This window comes from Terrapene carolina, unplaced genomic scaffold, assembly GCF_002925995.2.
Source record: "Terrapene carolina triunguis isolate 2854851 unplaced genomic scaffold, T_m_triunguis-2.0 Scaffold552, whole genome shotgun sequence".
Lineage (NCBI taxonomy): Eukaryota > Metazoa > Chordata > Testudines > Emydidae > Terrapene > Terrapene triunguis.
Genome location: NW_020664903.1, coordinates 1713959 through 1738197, shown reverse-complemented (window position 1 = coordinate 1738197; position 24239 = coordinate 1713959). Strand labels below are relative to the sequence as shown.

The following is a 24239-nucleotide window of genomic DNA, read 5'->3' as shown; positions in this document are numbered from 1 at the left end:
TGAATCAGTGTGCCAGCCACAGCAGCTCCTGGCTCCTCCCCAGCGAACGCTACCGAACAAGACGGTGCAATGAGACAAGACAAAGCTGACGTGGGGGGAGAGGGGGGCTTTTCCCCACAAGCTGTGATCCTGGCTGATCAGCACTATGGAGTGTTTGCTCAGCTTGTTCCAAAAGTTATTGGGAGCCTTTGATCCGACGCAGACACCTGGGGCTCCTGGTGGGGAAGGCAGCATGTGAGCTACAGGGAAGATGGGGTTAGGGCTCTAGCTAAGGAGACGGAAGGTCCAGGTTCAATTCCCTGCCCCAGGCTCCCTGGGGAAGTCACGCTGGGCCTCAGATCCCCGTCAGAACCTAGCCCTGCCTTACCGCCCGGCGGGTGCGAAGACTGGGATCTGTGAATTGTTTCGAGATCTGCTGACGCGAAGAGCTAGGAGGTGTTATTACTGCAGGTCCCATGCCCAGGGATGCACCCGCCGAGCAGCGTTTGGCTACTTGAGCGGGTGTCGTGCTGTCAGTTGTGTGTCTGTGGCCCCTGTTGCGGAGCCGAGAGTTCCCACTCTTGCCAAGAGCTTTTCTCTCCTGATAGCCTCCTTTGCTGCACCTCCCCCTTGGGAGGGCTCTGATCCCCACTTCCCTTCAGACAGGGAGGGACTCGCGGGGACTTGGGGCAGCAATATCATCTTTCGAAGGTCTCCCCCACCCTAACCTACCCTATTCCTTCCTTCCCTTCCTCCCACCCCACCCTGGTCGGCCCCGCTCTATGACCCCAAACCAAACATGCCCAGCCAGCTCAAACCCTTTGCCCCCTGCCGTAGACCTGCTGCAGCTAGGGGGCTCTCGGGCCCAGTGTGGTAGCAACCAGAGCCCCAGGTGAAGCAGGAGGGACCGGATTCCATCATGTAACCCTTGCCGGTGGAGCTGAGCATGGGGGAGGGAGGCTCTCTTCTGGATCATCCTCGCTGGCATGTACTGACTTGGTAGCACTCCTCCACCCTCACTACAGCATGCAGCTCCCCTGAGCCGGCCCAGCGAATGGGCTTACTCTAACACACATAACACCCAACTGCAGGAGAGCCCTGAGCCGGGCTGCAGATCCGAGAGATCCCTGGGCTGTAGTGGTGAACAGTGGGGGAAATGCCACCAGTTCCGCACAGCAGTGGCTCCTCCCTGTGGCCGAGCAGCCTCGAAGAGCTCAGCAGGTCTCCTGGGCCTGCTCCCTCCTTCCCCTCCCTGGGGCTTCTGTTCCCACTGAGCAGCTAAGGGGCATGCTTTGCCTGCAGGATTCTGCAGACAATACCCGCGTCTCCATCACCTTCTTCCGACTTTTCCGAGTGATGAGGTTGGTGAAGCTGTTGAGCCGGGGGGAAGGAGTCAGGACCCTGCTCTGGACCTTCATCAAGTCCTTCCAGGTGCGTATGGACCAATCCCCAGTGTGGCTGGGCAACTGGCTTTGAAGATGGGACCTTCAGCCCCAAAGCACAGGCCTCTACTGCTCAAGAGCTCCATTAGCCGGTAGCAGCAGCAGGCTGTTAACCTCGATATGGACTGGTCACTAGCTGGCACGCACTTGACGTGTATGTTACCCAAGCATCTAGGAGTTCAGGAGGAGCCAAGAAGGGCTTCCCAGATGCTCATTCATACTGGTGTCAGCAGGTCTCAGAGCCTCAGTTGGCCCCATATTCCCCAGACCAGATCAGTAAGATCGCCAGCTCCCTTGGACAGGACCTTCCAGGACTAGAGGGGCGCTGAGGGTGCTCTCCAGCACCTCAATCGTAGCACCTGTTTGTGCTGAGATTGTGCATGTCCCTTTCTCCCTGCGCCCCCCCCAGTGCTTGTCCTAGCTGCAGGGGCAGGGAGCTCCCTGTGCAGGCTGTGGAGTGAGTGACAGCAGCAGGAATGCTGGAGAACGGGTGTTTTTAGTGGCAGCTTCCAGCCCCAGCCAGCAGCAGACAGCCTCACTCTCCGGCCAGCTGCCCCGCTGGACCCCTGGCTGGCACCAGGGCTTGGTAGCTCCAGCCCGGAGAACTCCTACTCCTAAAACAGGCGGGATCCACAGTGGGGATAGGCTGCTCCCTCTCAGCTCCACTCCCACATGAGCCCTGGACCCTTTGTCTCACAGGCCCTGCCCTACGTGGCATTGCTGATCGTGATGCTGTTCTTCATCTACGCTGTGATCGGGATGCAGGTAAGGAGGTGGGGACAGCGCTGGGGCCCCGGCTGGCAGGGCGTGGGAGAGCCAGGATCCAGGGAGCAGGGGTCACCCCTCGGGCACTCCTGCCGCACAACAGATACAACCCCACTGTCTTTCCACCAGGGGGGTTTCAGAGTGCTCTGCAGTCACTAGTGAATCAAGCCCCAGCAGCCTCCCTGCCAGGGGGAGGCCACTGTTATTATCCCCATTCCGCTGATGGGGAAACTGAGGCACAGAGCTGTCAAACTCCTCCGGCTTCACACAGCAAGTCAGTTGCAGAGCTGGGAACACACCTTGGGCCCCTGACTCCCAGCGCTGTGCCCAGTCCACAAGGTCATCCTGCCAGGCCAGCCCTTTCCCTGTGGTGCCAGGCTATTGGCTGGAAAGGAGCCAGCGGGAGCAGTGGTGAGGCCAGGAGCGGGAGCACGTGGGGTGGAGGGTAGCGATGAATGCCTATGGCAGGGCGTTCCTCTGCAGGGTAGCTGGGACCTGAGCATGTCATTCACAGATGTTTGGGAAAATCGCCCTGGTGGATGGAACCCAAATCAACCGGAACAACAACTTCCAGACCTTCCCACAAGCCATCCTGCTGCTCTTCAGGTCTGTGTAGGCCCCACCCCTTCCTCATCCCACCTCATCCCTTCCCATTCCATCCCCTGGGGGTGCCCTGTACAGCCAGCCTGGGGGCATTTGTAATGCAGAGCCACTGCTGGGGGAAGCCAGCCTGACTTCCTCGAGGAGCGAAGACCCCAGGCTAGTCCCTCACTCCCGCGGGTCATTAAAGGGCCCCTCATATGTGCCATGAGGTTGCACTGGATCACAATGCACCAGTCCATGGTGGTGCAACACAAGGGCTTGGGTCTCCCTACACGGAAGCAACAATGAGGTGTAACCATCCTGGCACTGTCATCCTGGCCATCCCCAGGAGCTGGACCCAGTACCTCCAGAGCTGAACATGGAGCTTGTGCTGCGGGGCTACGATCCAGAGCCTCAAAGATATTTTGGCATCACACGCGGCCCCTGAAATCGGTGGCATCGAAATACCTTTGAGGATCTGGGCGTAAGTCCCGCAGCTGGCACGGGGTCGTCCTAGCCGCTGGGGACCTGGCACAGAGGGGAAAGTATGGCTCGCTGACCAGCCGGTTACGGTTGCAACAGGTTCCAGGGAAAATACAGGCCACAACCTGACCCCACAGTGTGTGTGCCTTGGGGCCCACACTGGGCTCCCCAGAACTCGCCCAAAGAAGACGCATGAGCCCTGTTGGGGATGCCCACAGAGCCCCAGCCCATCAGTGGTGCCTGACTCACAAGTCAGAGGTCAGCTGGGCTTGGTGCTGAACGCAAGGCCAAGCTGGAGCAGAGCGGGTCGGAAAGTTTTAGTTTTTCACCACCCAAAGACGCTGTTGGGCTGAAATTGCAAAGTTTCTTGGGAACGTGTTGATTTCAACACCAGTTCTCATGGCAACGTTTCCAAATTATTTGAATCAAAACTTTAAAAATGTTTAATTCCTCGTCAGCTTAGGTTAGGTTTGTTTCCACGTTGTGGAAATGAAGTGGTGTGTTCTCCATGCAGTAGTTCTACTAGACAGGCTGTGAAATGCTCTCCAGCTTGGATTGGCTGCTCATCGTGTATCGATGTAAGGACCAAATTGTCCCTAACATTCGATGTTTCAGAAATGAAATACTTTTGACTGGAGCCCTGACTTCCACTCCTCTGTTCTAACCGCTAGACGTCACTCTTCTCCCAGATCCAGGGATTGAACCCAGGAGTCCTGACTCAGTCCCGTTTTACCTGCTGCATCGTACTCCCCTCCCCGAGCGGGGGCTAGGACCCGGGAGTCCGGACGCCTAGTCCCCTGCCCATCCACAGCTGGGACTAGCACCCAATAATATTGATTCTCGGCCCCTGCTGTAACCCCTAGCTCCTGCTCCCTTTCAGCTAATCTCATCCCATACTTCCTGGGCATGGCAGCCCTTCCCTGCAGAGCCTAGCTGGCATTCTCCCTTTCTCCCTAGGTGTGCGACAGGCGAGGCCTGGCAGGAGATCCTGCTGGCCTGCAGCTACGGGAAAAAGTGTGACCCCGAGTCTGACTGGACCCCAGGGGAGGAGTACACCTGTGGCACAGGCTTCGCCTACTTCTACTTCATCAGCTTCTACATGCTCTGCGCCTTCCTGGTACGGCTCCTGATTCCGGATCCCCTGGTGTTTAGCTCCCGGTCCCTTCATTGTCCTTAACAGGAGAAGGGTGAAAGTGGAGGCCATAGGATTGTGCCAGCCGGGGACCAACCAGAGAGCAAATGCCAAGGCTTTCTCCCATGAGCTCTCCCGTGGCACCCCAGGTCCGGGGCAGTCCAGAGCAGTCCAGCAGGGTCCAAAGGGTTCTGGGTGTTCTGCAATGTGCAGCTGCCACCCCGCTTCCTGCGAGGCTGAGGGTATAGCACGCTTCATTCGCCAGTGGCAGAAGGAAGGCTGGGAAGAAAAATACCAGTGCTGCTCCAGAACTCAGTCACCAGGAGGCACTGTCCTCCACCCTCCAGAGCCCACCCCCTGGCAAGCCACTGAGCTACCCACAGTCACGCTGGAGGGGTTGACATGAATGGGCTGCCATGTGGATTGAGGACAAATGTCAGCATCCGTGTTGCGGGGGCAAGGGGAGGATTCGCCTGTGGTTGTCACAGGTTTTACTGGCTGGGTATGAAATATTTCCAGGGAGCTAAGGTCTGTTCCCTGCCCAACGGTAGCTGCAGACTCTGCTGGCTTCAGGAAACCCTCTCTGCTTGGCCCTCACTCAGCCCCTGCATGAGGGGATCCATCCACTGACCCTTTTCACCCTCTTTTTTCAGCCTGGGATCCTGTGGGGCACATGGGTCCTGGGTTGGGTCTTGCTCTGGTGAGAGCGAGGCATGTAAAAACGACCCTCTAGTGTGTTCTCCATGCAGTAGTTCTACTAGACAGGCTGTGAAACGCTCTCCGGCTTGGATTGGCTGCCCATCGCGTATCGATGTAAGGACCAAATTCTCCCTAATCCACACAGCAGGCCTGGTCCCTGCACGATGGGTCCCCCAGGGAGAAGACAGAGAATGTCTGAACCAGGATATCAGGGCTGAGATCTAGCAGGCAGGTTGGAGAGGAGAATTTTGTACAAAGTGTGTAATTTGTCAGAAGAGACCAACCAGTAGCAGTTTAGAGCACAGGGAAGATAGCAGGGCAACAGGCCGTGCGCTGTCATTTTATATAAGTCCTTCACATTTGGAGACCTCATGTCCTGTCCTCTCTGGTGCATTGTGGGACAGACGCTCAGCTGACTTCAATGGGAGCTGCTTTGTGCCAGCTGAGGATCTGGCTCCGCATCTGGTCCCCTTCACGTACGCTCCTCTCTTGCCAGATTATCAACCTCTTTGTCGCTGTCATCATGGACAACTTTGACTACCTCACGCGGGACTGGTCCATCCTGGGTCCTCACCATCTGGACGAATTCAAAAGAATCTGGGCAGAATACGACCCGGAAGCCAAGTGAGTGAGCACTGGTCTGTGGCTGGCCTGGGTCTGAGTGGCAGCCAGGGAGGCCAGCGGATTATTTCCTTAAAAGGCTGAGAGAAGTTAGCACAGCTGGAAGGTGCTGGATTGGCAGCCTGTGGGACTGAAGTCCCCTATTTATCCACAGCTCAGCCATAGCACGGGTAGCGTCAATACCAAGGACTGTGGCAGATTCTCCAGTGCTGGCAACTTTTAAATCAAGCCTGTACGTTTTTCAAGATGTGCATTAGTTCAAAAGGAATTATTTGGGGCAAGTTCTCTGGCCAGTATTATACAGGAGCGTTGACCAGTTCTATCCCCCGCTACCCAGAACGCACAGGTTCACAGACAGGCCCTTGAGCTTGAAAAAGAATGTCATTTCTTCACTGCTTCAGTGAGTGATCAGGCCACCGAAACAGGGCCAAACAGGCGCACCCCCAGGTTCAGGTACTCGCCTTGAATACATTGTTACAAAGTTATTCATTATATACTGTATAAACACTTTCCTGCCTAGCCGAGATTAGCTGGCTAAGTCAGTTGTTTCCTGACGAGGTTGCTGACCAAGATGTTCACCTGATCGAACTGCTGACCCAGTTGTTAAGCTGATCAGGTTGCTGGCTCATCTTTTCGCCCAGCTGTTCTCCCTCCCTGCCAGACCATGTCCCAACACCAAAAATATACATGCTACATGTTACATATCCTACAAGGAGGTCAGACTGGATGAGCACAGTGGGCTCTTTTGGCTTATGGCTCTAAAGCCCTGCTGAGATGATCATCCGAGGTGCTAGTTATAACAGTGGCTTTCTGAGACCTGTTAAGAACTGGCCTGAGACACACCAACTCATTTAACGCAGGCCCCCAAACTGCCCCCAGCTGGATTCTAGACTTGGGAGCTTCCAGTCCCCAGTGACATAATATGTCAGCACTGTAGTGTCATTCTACAATGGCCTGCAATATGAAACCCCATCAGTTCCAAAATTATCTGTCTACCTACATACTTCTCTGCCCCCCATCTCTGTAGTGCCTGGGGGCCTTGCCTACATTAATGAATTTACCCTCGCGCCAGTCTGTGCAGCACAGAAGTGTCCATGTTGGAGATGGAGTGTAGCAGTTCGGGACTCACCCCTGCGGCGCCTCCTGCTGGTTGTCCTCGGGAATTAGCTCTGCCAGCCTTGGAGCGTCCTCTGCAGGCTGGTGATCCGCCTTGCCACTGGCCCCGTGTCCCTCCCAGGACCCCGGTGCCCCTTTCTCTGGGTGCTGCCCCCTGGCAGTACCCCACAGTTCTGGGTCTCCCCCTCCCAGGGGAACCCCCACCCACTATCCCCACTTCGCCTCAGTCTTAGCTACTGCCCAGTCTCCATCTAGCCCCCGTTCACTGGGGCAGACTGCAGTATCAGCCATTCATCACAGGCAAAGGGGTTCGGACCTGCTGCCTCTGCCTACCCACGGGCTGCCCCCTGCAACCCAGTACCTAATAGGCCTTACCAGGCCTGCAGCCTGGGGCTTTCCTAGGCCGGAGCCTCCCTGGCTCCCTTGGCCTTTCCCCAGCTCTGCTCCACTCCAGATACCTTGTTAACCTCCCTGCAGCCAGGCCCTTCTCTCTCTGAATGCAGAAAGAGACTCCTGAGCTCCTGGCTCCCAACCTCTAATACAGGCCAGCTGTGGCCTGATTGGGGTGTGGCTCAGCTACGGCCACTTCCCCAATCAGCCCGGCTTTTAGAGCTGCAGCCCTCTCCAGGGCTGCTTTTACCCCTGCAGCCCTCCTTCAGGGCTGATTTCAAGCCTTTCAGGGCAGGAGCGGGTGTCCACCCTGCTACATGGAGAAACTGAAGTACAGACAGACTTAAAGCCCAGATTTTTCAAGGTTTTTGGCATTGCTGCACTGAGTTTTGCAATGCCTAATTGATTTAGGAGCCTAAGGTTCATTTTCAAAAGAGATTTAGGCCGTGAAGAGCCAAAAATCCCATTGCCAGCATCTATATCCCTTTGGAAACGAGCCTTTGGCTCCTGAATCAGTTCGGTGTTGCATCACTCAGCGGAGCAACGTCTGATACCGTTAAAATCTGGGCCTAAGTGACTTCCCCAAGGTCACACAGGCAGTCAGTGGCTGAGCCACAGATCGGACCTTGAGCTCCTGCCCCCCAAGCCAATTAACTCCCCACCCCCAGCCAGGGTTTGCAATTCTACCACTGGAGCAGATGGGTAAAGCACAGCTGTCTCTTGACTCCTGCAGGGGAAGAATCAAACATCTGGATGTGGTGACCCTGCTGAGACGCATCCAGCCTCCCCTGGGCTTTGGGAAGTTCTGTCCGCACCGCGTGGCTTGCAAGGTAACAACCCCTTTGCAAAGGGAAAGGTTCCATGATTGACATGCTGGACGGCTCTATCCCAGTCCCGGCCCCCTCCCTCCAGCACAGCCTGCAGCCTCTGGGTTCCCCAGCTCCCACCAAAAGGGGCTGGGGAGAAATCCAGGGTTGGTTTTGTGTATCCTCATGATCTGATATCAAGTGTTTAATGGAGAAGGAGGCTTTTGGGGGGAGCGAGACAATTTAAACGGGCGGACACACTTCAGGTTTCCTGAATTATAATCCCCCATGGTACAGTCAGTCCAATACAAGGCAGAGGTCCCCGCCTCTGAGAAGACCCCGAAGCTCTTGGTCAGACACAAATCTCAGCTAGAGATGGGTCCAAGCTGCACGGCTCAGCTCTAGTGTCCCCATGTTCAGGTCTGGGGTTGGGGACCAGTCCCTTCTTCAGCTTCGGTGGGTCCCATTGTAGCTGCATGAAAGCTCTTATGGTGGGAGTCCAAACTCCTCAGCGGGGAACGTGTACCGTTGTCCGCAGGGGGCAGCTCTCCAAAAGCCGGGGGCTGCAGAGGGAGCAGGGAGAGTGGGCGGCACTTCTTCCTGCACCCGCTCATTCTCCACAGAGCATGGGAGACATTTCTGACTCATGCCATCAAAGCGTTAACAAAGCCACCCAGTTCCTGGGTCGGAGTTCAAGGCAGTTTTGCCATTTTAAACCAGCTGTGGATTCTGGAGCACTGGGTGAAATGGCATGTTATTAAAAGGTCCATGCGGTCTTATCCCAGAATCCTTTGGGTTGGACGGGCTCTCTAGTGGATCCTCTAGTGCACCCCGCTGCCTTTGTGGTTGAATGGATTTCACTGATCCCATCCCTGATAGAAGGATGTCTTGGTCCTGCTTTGAGCAGGGGGTGGGACTAGATGGCCTCCTGAGGTCCCTTCCAACCCTGATATTCTATGATTCTATGTCTTCCCAATTCCCTCACCTTCAACATCTCCACTGGTGAGGCCACACCTGCCATATGCAGCCTGCCGAATAACCCATCCCGTCTGAGAGTTATAACCTTTAACCTGACTGTTCCCATGCAGCCTATGCCTCCGTGGTCTGTCTTTGCTGACTGGTGAGCTGTGCTCTGGAGAGCGTCCTTTGCACAAGTGCCGTGCAATAGAGACGGATCTCCGTTGTCATGAATATAAGGGGACTCTCTCTAAGGGGGCTGCTGGACACAGATGGACCAGGAGGGTCTCTCTGGTTCCCTAGCTCACAGACTGTGCTGCCATTGTCACGGCGCAGCATCTCCCTTAGGCCTGGCCTGAGCGGTCCTGCCGGGGTCTGCTGCCGGCCCTGTGCGTGGGAAGTGTGCTGGGGGTGAACGCAGTTGTCGTTTGTTGTGCAGCGCCTGGTGTGCATGAACATGCCTCTGAACAGCGATGGCACCGTCACCTTCAACGCCACTCTCTTTGCTCTGGTGCGGACAGCCCTCAAGATCAAGATGGAAGGTGAGGGACACGCTCTGTCTGCTTTGGTGCCCTGCCCTGCCAGCATAGCGCTGGCTGGTGCATCTATAGAGACTGCCTCCAGAATGCTTCCCTAGCCCCACCCATGCAGGGGTCCCTCCCCAGCCATCAGCGTGAGATGTGAGTAATATCGGCTACCCTGGTGCATTTCATCTGGGCACCGAGGGCCAGATCCTTTGCTGCTGCAAATCAGCATGACTTGACTTCAAAGGAGAGATGCCTGTTTACACCTGCTGGGAACTTGGCCCCTTATAATTTAGCCTCACACCACCCATGTGAGGTAGGTGAGGATTGTGTAGGGATCCTTTCACCCATCCACAGAATGCTGCCTTCTTCTTTGAGGAGTGTCCCTGGCGGTGCTCCACCCCGAGCACCTTTGATTGGAGATGTTCACTAGCAGTGCCTGTTCGTCCCATGCATGCACTCCAGACATCCCCGGGCTCCGTACTGAGGGTATATAGAGCTGCCCAGGCAAATTGCCCTCGATTCCTTCTCAACTACCTGCTGGCCTGAGACAGAGCGTCAAGCTTGCCCGCTTCCGCTTTGCTCTAGCTTAGCCTCGAGTTCCTAGTTCAAGGGTTAGTTTAGTTTACTTGCTTCTCTCCTTTATTTTATAATTGTCCCTCTTCGGTTAATTTGGGGAGGTTCTGCTTAATAGCCCCTTTTTTCCTCCTCCCCTTCCTGAGGGGTTTGCCTTGGGGATTGTCATCAACCTGGTGTGCCGGGATTCCTGGGATGCAAGTGCTGCCTTTCCCGCTGGGAATCGACCCTGGTCAGCGACGGACATTCCCAGTGTATCCGCTGTCTGGGACACGCCTCCAATTCCAGCCAACTCCAAGATCTGCTCAGCTTTTCAAAGCAGATCTAAAAACTCCTGGAGATTCAGCTTAGGATCCTCATGATGGAGCTCGCCGTCCAACCAGCTCAGGGTCCAGGCCCAAGAGACCCCCTGTACAGCCGCAGCCAAGTGAGCACAGTGCCCCTCAATCGCCGTACCCCGCTCGCCTAGGACTTTGCGGGTAGGAAGACAGAGCGCACTGCTAAAATTCCCAAGCGGAGTTCTGGCTCTCCTCCTGGACGGCCCACTTCAAACGACCCTCGGTCACCGTCAAGATCGACCGTTTCAGAGACCTCCTGTCCCAGGTGTCAGGAATGAGGGCCTGCAGCTGAGCCTGGGACTAGCTAGTCTCCAGGCATAGCAAGCCCAGATGGGCTGCAGCAGGACCGCCTGACTGGCTGAAGGGAACCAGCCAGTGTGCTTGTAAGCCCAGCAGCAGCAGCAGGTCACTGGCTGCTCAATGCTTCGCCCACAGCTGCAGTCACCCCAGGCCTATCTTGCTCCAGCCTTGTTCTTCCCACTCCCAGCCCTGCCCCAGCCTGATTCCTGTTTAAACCCAGTTTACTCTGGCTCTGGACTCTGACTCCTTCTTCCTGACTCCGGTTCTTCCCCTTGGCTCCGGACTAAAGCTCTGATCCTTGGTTCTGGTTCCCAGTCCCTCCTCGCTCTGGCTCCAACTAGTAGGCCGGGCTGCCCCAGTCCTGACACCAGGAAGGGCACCGCTGAGGGTCCATCCTTCTCCAGTATCAGGAGCTCATTGAAGACCCCGAGCTCCTCAAAGACCCACAATACCAAGCATTCCTCAGTGCCAAAGTTGTCCGCCATATCGTCCAAGCATGACTGCTACAGAAACGACCCTAAACGCTCTGCCTCTAAAAAGTCTGTAGCATAAACAGACTTTTCAATACCACCTCCGGTGCCTAAACATGTGACCCTGACAGCAACATCGGTTCCTCAGAGCTCAGCATCTTCAGTATCAGCGCTATTGACTAGACAGATACCACCAGAACAATCCACATCCTCGGTGCTGACACTGGTCGCGTCAGAGCCCCATCCAGTCCAGGTTCACCCAGTACCACAGAAGTTTAGATTCTCCAAAGACTTGTTGGAGTCTGATGAGCCAGAATGGGTACCACATGGCTATCGGTAGTGAAATCTGCAGGGCCTCTGAGACCTTACTTTCCTCCGGTACCCCCGGGTTCTCCTGTACCACCTGTCCCAGATGGAGAACCATCCTCGCCTCCAATGTCTGCTCCTCCTCTGGACTGTGCTGAGGACTCCACTTCAGATTCTCAGTTATCTGTGCGGGGATCCCCTAGGTACCACCATAGCAGCATCTCTCCTGATACCTTTGTGACGGGCTGGACCCCCTGGGATGTCACCTGCTGTGCTGGGATTTCACTGAGTCAGACCATTCTGCCAGCCTGGGCCCCCCTTTACCTGGTCTTGCTGGGCTCGGCTCCCCCGTCTTTTCCGGCCCAGCACACAGGCAGGGCCACACCCACCTGCACAGAGAGACAGAGATCCGCTCTGGGAAGGCTCAGCTTAAGGAGCTTGCCACAGCACCCAGATGTCCACCCTCCCTTGGAGTACAAACCCGAAATTATATAAGATTCGCCTCTTCTCTCAGTGTGGAGGAGGGTGTGCACATCTTCCCCCGCCCAGTTAGAAATCACATCGACTGGGTTCTATTGTAAACCAGAAATAAATGTATTAACTAGAACGGGTGTATTTTAAGTAGTTAAGGAGGTAGCAGACAGAACAAAGCATATCTGCCCCAAGTGTTTTCTCCAAAGTCCTGGCAATAGTAGCTGTGCACAGGTGGGGAATAATCATCTTTCCTACCACGACAACTGGCTGTTCAAGGACCATTGTATGTCAAAGTCTTCTCTGCAATACAGAAGCCATCTGTAATGTCCACTTTGACTCCAGTTCAACAGATAAACTTCACAGGAGCATCTCTGAATGCCCTAACATCCAGAGCTTACCTTCCTTCCGACAGATTTCTGATACTGATGAGTCTTAGTGCCAAGATTCAAATAACCCCCTGACCACAGTAAGAAATTGCCTCCAACTGCTGGCTCATATGGCAGCTTGTACTTTCATAACACAACATGCCAGGTTACATCTTGCTGCTTCCAGGGTTGGCTCAGAATAGTCTATCACCCGAACGAACAAACAGTCTAGACAATCTGGTGTCTGGCCCTCATCACGTGCTACACTCGCTCAAGTGAAGGACCTGTCCAAAGTCCGTGCAGGAGTTCCTATCGCCCAGCCGCCTCCTACCACCGCCATAACTTTGGATGCCTCACTTGTGGGATGGGGAGTGCAGCTAATGGGACACACTGTCCAAGGGAAATGGTTGTCTCAAGAGTCTCTCCTGCACATCAACCTCCTAGAATTAGGAGCAGTCAGGAATGCCTGTATCCACTTCCCTCCCTTAAGCAAGGGCCAATCCATGAAGGTCATGACAGACAATGTAACCTGCATGTTCCACGTAAATCTCAGGGAGGGGCGAGATCCCCTTCTCTTTGTGCTGAAGCAATAAAGCTGTGGAATTGGTGTCAAGCCAGTCACATCCTCACAGCCGCTTACCTTCCGGGCATGCAGAGCACCATGGCCAATGATCTGAGCAGACATTTCTCCCACGATTACGAGTGGGAACTAGACCCTCAGATCCTCAAACAGAGATTCCTGACCTGGGGTTTACAGAAGCAGATATCTTTGCAATTACCACCAACAGAAAGTGCAAGAAATTCTGCTTGAGAGGAGGACTGGGCCATCAGTCATTGGGAGACACCTTTCTCATTCCTTGGGCCTACTCCATACATCTCTGACACCGTTGATTCAGAGGGTGTTGAACAAGATCAAACGAGACAAAGCCAGAGTCAGTCTAGTTGCACCAGCTGAGCTGAGGCAGGTCTGGTATCCTTCCGTGACTCACTTCACTTCCTGTCCAGCATTGCAGCTTCCAGCCATGTCCTATGTGCTGTCCCAGGACTCCAGTCGGACTCTCCATCCCAACCTGGCCATCTGCTGACTCCAAGCTTGGTTCCTCAGTGGTTTTTGGGGATAGAGGTTTCCCGTTCGACAGAGATCCAACAGGTCCTATTAGAAACATCAGAAAGATCTCTACTAGAAATACCTTCAAAAATGGACCTTGTTCCTTCTTCCCTCTCCCCTGTTTTTGGTTATCTATTGGATTTAAAGTATTCAGCTCTTTCTGTGAGTTCCGTCAGAATTCATTCATCAGCTACGACAGCCTTCCGTTCCCCTGTGCAGGGATTCATTCAGGCTTTGCTCATCCCACGACAGCAAAATTCATCAAGGAATTGGTTAACCTTTTCCCGCAGAGCCTGCTCCCGTATGGGATTTGAACTGTCTCATGAAATCTCCCTTTGATCTGCTCACTAAGTGCTCTCTTGTGCACTTACCTACGAAAGTGGCATTCTTAGAGGCAGCATTGGGGAATTAGGAACATTGGGGAATTAGCACTGGGGAATTAGGAGCATTGATGGCTGATTTCCCTCCCCCCTTCCCTGTTTTCTTCAAGGATAAGGTTTTGTTAGGCCTACATCCCAAGTTCATACCTAAAATATCTTCTGATTCGCTCATTAACCAAGTTATCCACCTTCCTGTGTTTTCCCCAGAACCATGCCAGACTAGAGAGGAAGCTGCCCTCCACAGCTTGGATGTTAGAGGGGCGTTAGCTTCTATTTGGACAGAACCAAGCCATTTAGACAGTCTCCCAGACTGTTCATCTCAGTTGTGGACAGATCCAAAGGATCCACAGTCTCCCCCCCAGCGACTTTCAAAGTGGGTTTCCAGTTACATTCGTGCTCGTTACCAGGCTGCTAACGGTCAGCCCCCTTCGAGAAGAATAGCCCATTCTCCAGCCTGCCTCCATGGCACTCTTAAAAATGCAGCCATTGCTGAAATTTGCAGAGTGACAACCGAGGCCTCGGTGCACACTTTTCCCAAACGCTGCGCCCTGGTACACGCCTCTAGGTCAGAGGCAGCTCCACAGTTCCCTCCTCCTTCAGGGGCTACTGCAGGAGCCGGACATGCGACATGAACCGCAATTCCATCTATTTCAAATGGCAGAGGGAAATTTGGGAGGTGGGATTGAGATGGAAGTAGGGTTGCCAACTGTCTAATCCCACAAACCCAAACATCCTTGCCCCGCCTCTTCCTGAGGCCCCACCCCTTCTTTGAGGTGCCCCCCTCTCACTCCATCCCCCCTTCCTCCATTGCTCGCTCTCTTCCACCCTCACTCACTTTCACTGGGCTGGGGCAGGGGGTTGGAGTGTGAGAGGTGGTGCAGGCTTTGGGCTGGGGCTGAGGGGTTCAGAGTGTGGAAGGGGGCTGCGGGCTGAGCCTGGGGCAGGAGGTTGGGGTGCAGAAGGGGGTGCGGGCTCTGGAAGGGAGTTTGGGTTTGGGAGGGGGCCCAGGGCTGGGGCAGGGGGTTGGGATGCAGGCTCCAGCCGGGCGGCACTTACCTCAGGCCACTCCCGGAAATACCCGGCATGTCCGGCTCCTAGACTGCTCCGCGTGCTGCCCCTGCCTGCAGGCACCTCCCCCGCAGCTCCCATTGGCTGCAATTCCCAGCCAATGGGAGCTGCAGAGTCGGCACTCAGGGTGGGGGGAAGCGTGTAGAGACCCTCCCTGGCTGCCTCTCTGCCTAGAAGCTAGAGGGACTTGCCAGCTGCCTTTGGGAGCGGCGCAGAGCCAGGGCAGGTAGGGAGCCTGCCTTAGCCCCGCTGCGCTGTCAGACTTTTAGTAGCCTAAAATCTCCCGGATTGGCGTCAGTAGCCTCTGGGAGATCGAGCCCGATTCCAGGAGACTCCCGGCCAATCCGGGAGGGTTGGCAACCCTAGATGGAAACTGGGAAGGCCGTCAGGGTCAGCACTTGTAAAAAGGTGCCCTTGCATTTTTAATGGCCATAAATGGCCAAGGCAACAGTTTCGTATCTCAAAAACCAATAGCCTCATCCACATGGTGACCCCTAACAGCCCTCTCTTAGGGCACTGACTACTTCCCATGTTACCAAAGCTGTTTCCTGTAGCATCCAGGTGTGCCGGCAAAGTCTCCCATCCCATCCACAGCCAGGCCAGATTGTTTAGCATGTTAAAGCCCAAGCTCACAGCCCAAGATAGCCGTCATAGCATGCTGAGTGAGCCCCCTCCCTAGGCTCACCCCTCCCATTTTTCTAGGCTTGTCCAAGTTTCAACAAGGCCAGGGCGTGTCATCCCATCCTGCCGCCTCCCACTCTTCAGGCACCATGCCAGGACAGAGCCACAAAGTCAGGATGACAAGAGACAGTGGTTTTTTTCCCGAATTAACCTAACACAAGTGGTGGGAACACAGACGCAGCTGCGAGGGGAACCCCGAGTGCTCTAGAAAACACGAATGGGCCTTCACGCGAGTGACCGCTGACAGGATGGATTTCACCCACTGCATCTTGGCTTTCCCTTTAGCCATTGGCTGTGTGCGGTGTTCCCTCGGGGCGGAACGAACGGATCGGTGGTTTGTTTCCCCACAGGTAACTTTGAGCAGGCCAACGAGGAGCTGAGGGCCATTATCAAGAAGATCTGGAAGAGAACTAGCATGAAACTCCTGGACCAGGTCATTCCACCAATTGGAGGTGCGTCTTTGCCATGCTCCCTGGCTTATTTCTCCCCGGCACCCTCTGCCTGCCCCCTCTGCTGCCCCACACCGCTCGGATGGGGGCTGGGTATAACCACTGGGCAGTGTTAATGGCCTCACTTGGCTTTCTCCCCTCCAGAGGATGAGGTGACCGTGGGCAAGTTCTACGCGACCTTCCTCATCCAGGAGCACTTTAGGAAGTTCATGAAGCGCCAGGAGGAGTATTATGGGTATCGGCCCAAAAAGAACGCCATTGCTATCCAGGTCAGTGCAAACAGGTCTGGGGATCCCAGCCGCTCCTCTTGCCTGGATAAAGCAACCAGCTTGTCCCTCCTGCACAAGGGCAGGGCAGGGCTCAGGGGGCAGAATTGCCTAGTGAATAGAGACCCGGGCTCGGCCACCAGCGCCGCTGGGCAAGTCATTTCCCCTCTCTGTGCCTCAGTTCCCCCAGCTGTAAAATTGGGATAGGGACACTGACCTCTGTGGTAAAGCACATTGGGATCTCCTCGTGAAAAGTGCTTTACAAGAGCTAGGTGGTGGTGTTGTTATATGCTGGGCAAGGTGGGAAGCAGGCCTAAGTATTTGAAGGTGTCGGTACGAGGCTGGCAGAGGAATTCTCGAGGACGGCCGGAGAGGAAGCACTGGGACGGAGCTGAACAAAGGGAAATGGAGACAGGGGAACAGTCTGTGGGTGGAAGCTCTGTCCCTTAGAACACTGGAAATGGGACTGCACAAAGGGTACGTTGCATGGGCGAGCCCATGGATGACCCCAAACAGGTCTCAGTGTGTAAGTGAGGGGACCTCATGTTAAGAGGAACAGTCCTGAAATGGAGGAGACTGGCCCGGCCTAAGGGAGCGCTTGGAGGCTGCCTCCTCGGGGCCTGGCAATTGGTCTCTGCTGCACACAGCTTGGACTGGGGCCTTGACTGAGCTCTGGGCTTTCAAGGGCTTCCCATGATGGAATCTCAGAGCTGGTGCCCTCACACCACCCTTCCTGCAGCCCTGCTCCTTCCACGAGAGCCCAGGCTCTGTCTCTACTGAGGCAGCGCGCTCTAGAGGAGTAAGCACAGTGGTGAGCAGCAGGACTCCTGGGTTCTTTCCCCGCTCTGCCTCTGACTCGTGTAGCCATGGGCAAGTCACTTCCCTCCTGTCTGCCTTGGTTTCTCCACCCATGAAATGGGGACAAAGAGGCAGGGACAAGGGGAAGGTCTGAGGCTCGTGTCGCTCCCTGCCCCCCCCCCCTCTGGCTGATGGAACGAACAGCCCCACGCAAGAGTTTCAAACTGGAGTCCAGTCTCCCTGCATCAGAGGTCCTGGGGGGCATGTCCCGAGCACAGAGGACTCCTCCCCTGGGGAGATGGGGGCATTTCTCTTGTCCAAACTGGAATGCAGCCATGTCTCGAGGTTCCCATGGCCTCCCTGCGGGGTGTAGGATCACCTGTCCCTGGGTATCAAATCCAGTTCCAACATGTGCAAGGTGAGATGTGCCAGCCCCCATGGCCCTGCGAGAGGGGCAGAGATGCCGCTGCCCTAGAGAGACACCCCCCACCTCACGGCTCAGCCCGTTTACCCTCCTCCAGCCCCCGTTCCTCCACACCCAGTGCACAGAGCTAGCGCCATGGGAGAGGCTGCTGAACCAGAGGCATCAGAGCGCCCCCTTTGGGAAGTAGGCAGGGCAGCCTGGGCTCGGTGAAGGCAGTTGCGGGGCCAGGGCTGAGGGTTCGGGGAAGGAAGCTGGAGCTGCCAGGCCACCGGGCTTTGCTGAGCCTCCTTCTCCCCTTGCCCGGTGAAGAAAAGCTCGCCCTGCCACCAGCAGCCCCGTGAGCGACCTCCCCATCTCTGTCCATCCCACTAGGCCGGTCTGAGAAGCATCGAAGAGGAAGCCGCGCCCGAGATACACCGAGCGATCTCTGGGGACCTGACCGCCGAGGAGGAGCTGGAGAGGGCCATGATGGAGGCAGCGATTGAGGAAGGGATATATAGGGTGAGCACAGTGGGAGGTACCACCCTCTAACCCCACACATACCAGCCCCACCTTCTGTGTCCCATGCGGAGCCTAGCACACTGAGCGGTGACTGCTGCAGACAGGATAGGGGCCAGCCAGCAGGTGCCAGGGGTGAGTGATGATGCCCGAGATCATAGTCATATTGTCATGGCCGCTTGGTGCCAAATGCTTGGGCAGGACCCAGCTCTGTGTGAGCACGTGAGTTGGCTGGGGGGCACAAAGCCACTAGCACGGGAGATGCCACAGTCCGTGGAGATGGGCCTGATCACAGAGGAGAGTGTCAGTCACAGGAAACCACGTCACCGACTGGCTAAGTGGGTCCTGGGTCACCGTCTCCTCTGTTCCTAGGCGTTAGGGTGGGCAAAGTTTTTGGCCCGAGGGTATAGAATTGTATGGCAGGCCCTGAATGCTCACGAAATTGGGGTTGGGGTGCGGGACGAGGTGAGGGCTCTGGCTGGGGGTGCGGGCTCTGGGGTGGGGCCAGAAATGAGGAGTTCAGGGTGTGGGAGGGGGCTCCGGGCTGGGTCGGGGGGATAGGGTGCAGGGGGCGTTGAGAGCTCCGGCTGGGGGGTGCGGGCTCTGGGGTGGGGCTGGGAATGAGGGGTTTGGGGTATAGGAGGGTGCTCTGGGCTGGGACCGAGGGGTTCGGAGCGTGGAAGGGGTATCAGGGCTGGGGCAGAGGGTTGGGGCATGGAGGGGGGGCTTAGGGGTGCAGGCTCCAGGCGGCACTTACCTCAAGCGGCTCCCAGAAGCAGCGGCATGTCCCCCCTCTGGCTCCTATGTGGAGGCACGACCAGCCCTATCCGCAGGCACTGCCCCTGCAGCTCCCATTGGCCGTGGTTCCCGACCAATGGGAGCTGCGGGGGCAGTGCTTGGTGCAGAAGCAGTGTGCAGAGCAGAGTCCCCTGGCTGCCCCTACGCATAGGAGCGGGGACATGCTGCTGCTTCCAGGAGCCGCGTGGAGCGGCCCCTGACCCTGCTCCCTGGCTGGAGCGGGGCAAGCCCCAGACCCCGCTACCCAGCGGGAACTTGAGGGCTGGATTAAAGCGGCTGGTGGGCCAGATCCGGCCTGCAGGCCATAGTCTGCCCACCCCTGTGTTAGGTGGAGCTGTGGGCTAGTGACCTGAGCTCAGGGGTCTCTGGGTTCTAATCCCAGCACTGGTGTTATCTCCCTGGCTGTCCCTTCCCCTCCCCTGTACAATGGGGATAATGGTACTGACCACCCCGGACTGCAGAGCGGGATATTAACCAGTTAACGTGATGGAAGAGTGCTCGTTCCTGGGATGGACTGGCTAGTGTGTATTGGCACCTCTGCCAGGTGCACAACTATGTGCACAGACCGAACACTGCTGACAGAGATTCCCTCTGCACTCACTATGCTGGGAGCTTCCAATTGGCTGTGGTGTAATGATAACCATGGCAACCCAGGTTTCCAGCAGTCTGTGACAGGGTCCTGCCCAGTCTCACTCCTCAGGGAATCCCTCACATTCAGAGCTGCCTGTGAGTATGGGAGGGTTTATCTGGTAGGAGAGGCAGTGCTGCCTAGTGGATGGGCTGGGACTGGGCTGCAACTCAGGAGACCTGGGTTCTATTCCCAGCTCTGCCATGGACCTACTGGGTAACCTAAGGCAACTCACTACCCTGCTCTGTGCCTCAGTTTCCCCCACTGTGAAGTGAGGAGCTGACCCCCCTATTTATAAAGTGCTTTGAGAACAGCTCTATAAGAACTGGGACTGTTATTACTGCTGCCCTGCTGTGCATGATCTTAAATTCAGCCACCATGACTGGCCTTTGCTGGCTGACCATGGGTCCAAACCCATCCGGACCGTCGGGCAGCATGTGCCTCGGGCAGCATGTGCCACAGGCAGGGAAGCCTCGAGAAGCACCACTGTCAAGGCCCGCTCTGACCTCTCCCCTCTTGGTTCCAGAGGACGGGTGGCTTGTTCGGTCATGTTGACTCCTTCATGGAGCGGAACAGCCCCCTACAGCCCCACGTGACCAGCCAGAGACCCCTGCAGTTCACCGAAGTGGGGAATGAAGACTTGGACTCCCCTGTCTTCCTCGATGACTTCCCCCCGGACAGGAACACCAACACCAACAACAGCAACACAGCCACACGGTAATGCTCGGCGGTCGGAGACAGCCCCCCAGGGCGCGTGGCGGTGGGGGCCACAAGGCAATGTGCTGTCTGTATAAACGGCGCAGTCTCCACAAGAGAGGAACCCGACTGCGCGGCTGCTGTGATTTGGGGAGCAGGGGGAAGCTCGGCGCTCGGGGACTGTGAGCCCGGGTGCAGCCGTGGGTGCTTGTGCGTACGTGCACATGTGAGTGTGCACCCGTGCATATGTTTACTCTTGTGTGGGTCGGGCCAGACACTGGCCACCTTACTCCCCTTTAACCATGGGAGGGTGCAGTTTCTGCCTTCAGGTCTCAGGCAAAAACAGATGCCTGCATTGCCCAGGTCTCATTTACAGAGCATGGCACACGCCTCCCCATGGCCAGGCAGCTTCACCCCTTCACCAGTGGTTCTCAACCTATTTATCATTGTGGCCCACAAAGTGTTACCTGGGCCACAGGCTAAGAACCACAGGGCCCCCCACAAACCCCTATGCTCAGTGCCCTCCGCCCACAGACCCCTCCACAGAGTGGGGGCAGAAGCGGAGAATTGGGTGTGGGGCAGGACGCTGCTGTGTGGGGACCCCTAACCCCGACCCCGACTGTGTGGGGCTGAGGGGCAGCCAGGACCCTGACTCCAGACCCTGCCAGGACCCCACTGTACAGGGCCCAGCAGCAGCCATCTGCCTGGACCCTGCCACGTGGTAGCTAGTTGCCTGGTCCCAGGGCCCGCCTTGCGGCCTCTATCACACAGCTGAGTGGGCCGCAGCTGTGTACTAATTGGGCCGCATGCGGCCCGCGGGCCTAGGGTGACCAGACAGCAAGTGTGAAAAATCAGAACGGGGGGTGGGGGGTAATAGGAGCCTATATAAGAAAGAGACCCAAAAATCGGGACTGTCCCTATAAAATCGGGACATCTGGTCACCCTACGCGGGCCACGGGTTGAGAACCGCTGTTCTACACTGTGCTTCCCATAGGGCACACGCGGGGTTAAGGAGAATACAGCGCCTCTTAAAAAAAGTGGGAGCACAGTCCGGGCCGGCTCCAGGGTTTTGGCCGCCCCAAGCAGCCAAACAAACAAACAAACAAAAAGCCGTGATCGCGATCGCAATCTGCGGTGGCAATTCGGCGGGAGGTCCTTCGCTCCGAGCAGGAGTGAGGGACCGTCCGCCGAATTGCCGCCGAACAGCTGGATGTGCTGCCCCTCTCCGAAGTGGCCGCCCCAAGCACCTGCTTGGTAAGCTGGTGCCTGGAGCCGGCCCTGAGCACAGTGCTTTTGAAAGCGACTATCCCAGTACAGCCGGCGCAGATCCTGTTTACACCAGCAGATGTCAGACTAATCCCAGCAACAGGCACGGTGCAGCTGCCAGGCTGTTTTACCCCAGAGGAAGATCTGGCCCCAGATTATTGGTAGGGCACTTTAGAGTCTCGAACAGAGCAGAGACCGATTTAGAGCAGGAGTGAGCAGAGCCGCTCTGACACCGGGGGCGGCTCGGCCCCACTGCGAATCGGGCCGTGTGATTTCAGGCGCCCAGGCTAAAGCTCTGGTCACAGACTAGTTCTGTGCGCAGATGTACAGCTTTTGTGAAGCCCCGGACAGCTGTAGGTGCAATGAATGGCGCCTGCTGGCAGACTGCCCCTCCAAGGCTGCCCCTGTGACTGTTATCCATATGGACGCTGCAAGGACCTTGGGCTGGCCCCAGGGCTGGCATAAGCAGCGTGACTCCTTTGGCCTGAGCCCAGTTGTGCCCATCTGCATGTGGCTTTCGGTTTCCCAAACACTTCTTCGCTCCCTCTGGCCCTGGCGGTGATGTTATGTAGTTAGACAGCTCCAGAGAGTGCAGAAAAGACACAGCCACCGCCCAGAGCGCTTGTAATTGAAGCATGACATGCCCCTGGCGGGGTCATCAGCAGGGGTTGGTTGAGGAGGCGAACCTCGGATCTGAACGCATCAGCTGCTACTGCTTTAAGGCCTGTAGCTCAGCAGCAGCAGACCCAGGAATATCTTCGCATGGTCCAGCCAGCAGGGGGCGATAGACTGCAGCGTTGTGCTAGCCCGGGGCCTGGACACCTGGACAAAACAACACAGGAGGGACAGAAACAGGAGGGCGGCGAAATGGGGGGACAAGGGTTACCCCTCAAACGTAACTAGGTTGCCCTCATGAGTCCTTCCGCTATCCGTCCTGGTGGGTGCTCCACTGTAGGATGTGTGCGCCCTGGACTGGAGCCTGCGACGTCGTGCTGGTGGGCCTGCGCCGGCTCCGAGAGACGGGATACAGGGAGGCGAGAGTCCACCGCCACTCAGTTCCTTCTCAGCCGCCTGTGGCTCGAGACCGAGTTTTCGGCGGGTAGCTGTGTTCTGCTTCCCGCCTTTCTCTCACCTCGGGAAAGACTTTTCTCGCATATTTTCGTTTCTCATTTGTTTTCCTGCCCTATATTTTATTTTCATTTGTATTTCATCTGGCACGTTTCTGTGCTCTGGGAGAGGGGGTTCCCCATCTACTCCTGCACCTTTCTTTGTGCCGATCAATCTGTTGTGCCTAACACCCCAGGGGCTAAGCCCTGCCAGACTTGCCACAGGTCTTTTCCCCGCAGTGACAGACATTGGAGTTGCCTACAGTGTTTGGGGAACTCCCCCATCCCCTCAAAGTGTGTGATCTGTCTGGGGTTTGGGGGCAGGCCCCAAAATGACAGGGAGACGAGACTAGCAGTCCTGTTAATGGGACATGCTCTAGCTCTGGAGAGGTCCGCTTCCCCCCAGGCATTAGCACTGGCTTCTTCAGGCATCAGCCCAGCCTCAGCTGGGACCACGGAGACAAAGCCTTTGAAGAGGAGAAAGCACTCCTTCCCATCCAGAGACAGGGAGAAAAGGGGTAGGTCACCTCATAAGACCCACTCTCAGGAGCCCTCGTGTCCATTAAGGGTTATCGTAGAGGCTCCGACTGAGTCCGGTATCGAGGTGTCAGTACCATGTACCTGATTCTCCGTGGCACCATGATCCGCATGGGGCTACCGCACATCCCTTGGCATCGGCTTCTGACCCCAGCTCTGAAGTGATACAGGACCCTGCATCCACCTCAGTACTGCAGCAGTCTCCATCTCAAGGTCCACATTTTCACCTCTGGCTGTCAGCGCCCTCCAGCCCCTTCCAGGTTTCAGTTATCTGAAGATCTCATCATTTCGGATAAGCCTGACGCCATTGCTATGGGATCCGTCAGAGCCTCCTCACCGGTACAGCCCAGGCACCTGCAGGCCAAAACCCACCCAAGCCTCCAGCAGTCAGCATCCGCCACATTACCTGAGCCATCACGTAGCCTCTCAGGTCTCGGTACTGGAATCCTTCCTGGTGCCATACCATCCGGCTGCCAAGGGTCCCTGTACCAAGGAGGACCCTAGAGAACCCGCCAGGCCTCATAGACCCAGAGACGATAACTGTCATTGGGGACACTCTCCCTGTTCCTCCCCCCCATCAATGGGAGTCCTGGGGGCCATTTTGGTGACCAGTTCCACAGGATGCCAAGAAGAGATTACAGGCATCCACTGGTCCCATGCCATCCATGGCAAGCAGCTGTCCCTCTCCCGGTACCATGCACGTCTTCGGTACCGGACAATACACAGCAGGAGTCAGAGCCTCCACCTGAGGAGGTCTCACCTCCTTCAGCTGAATCCTCTTCATCTGTGGCCGAGGCGGTAACGCCACCCCAGCCCTCCTCTGCCGATGAGTTCGAAACCTTCCAGGAGCTCATGAAGAGGCTGGCAGACTCTCTCCAAATCCCGCTAGAGGAAGTCCAGGAGTCATAACATTCTTTGGTGAATATCAATCCCCAAGGAAAGATTGCTCCGCCCATTAATGAGGCATTGCTATCCCCAGCACAATTCCACCCACCTGAGAGATCTGATAAGTACTACATCCCACCAGAGGGGAGGGAGCACTTCTTTTCCCACCCTCGCACTAATTCCTTAGCAGCCAATGAAAGGAGCCGTCAGACTCGATCTAGACCCTCTCCAGTAGACAATGAATCCAAGAGACTGGACGTATGGGGCAGAAAGAGCAACTCACCAGCTGCTCTTCAATTCCGTAGTGGCAATTTCAGGCCTGGGTG

General features: G+C 56.3%; 1 protein-coding gene across 1 annotated transcript in view; it reads left to right on the top strand.

The window, feature by feature from the left end:
• Positions 1-20977, top strand: part of LOC112123531 (voltage-dependent L-type calcium channel subunit alpha-1S-like) — a 32250-nt gene extending 11273 nt beyond the window's left edge. The window contains exons 6-16 of the mRNA XM_026658960.2: positions 1282-1410; positions 2121-2186; positions 2701-2792; positions 4209-4368; positions 5579-5706; positions 7943-8039; positions 9412-9514; positions 15913-16014; positions 16156-16280; positions 17872-18000; positions 19950-20977. Of these exons, the coding sequence (XP_026514745.1) occupies positions 1282-1410; positions 2121-2186; positions 2701-2792; positions 4209-4368; positions 5579-5706; positions 7943-8039; positions 9412-9514; positions 15913-16014; positions 16156-16280; positions 17872-18000; positions 19950-20144 (1326 nt within the window). The 3' untranslated portion in view covers positions 20145-20977. The remainder of the gene's footprint in view (positions 1-1281; positions 1411-2120; positions 2187-2700; positions 2793-4208; positions 4369-5578; positions 5707-7942; positions 8040-9411; positions 9515-15912; positions 16015-16155; positions 16281-17871; positions 18001-19949) is intronic.
• Positions 20978-24239: the final 3262 nt, after the last annotated feature.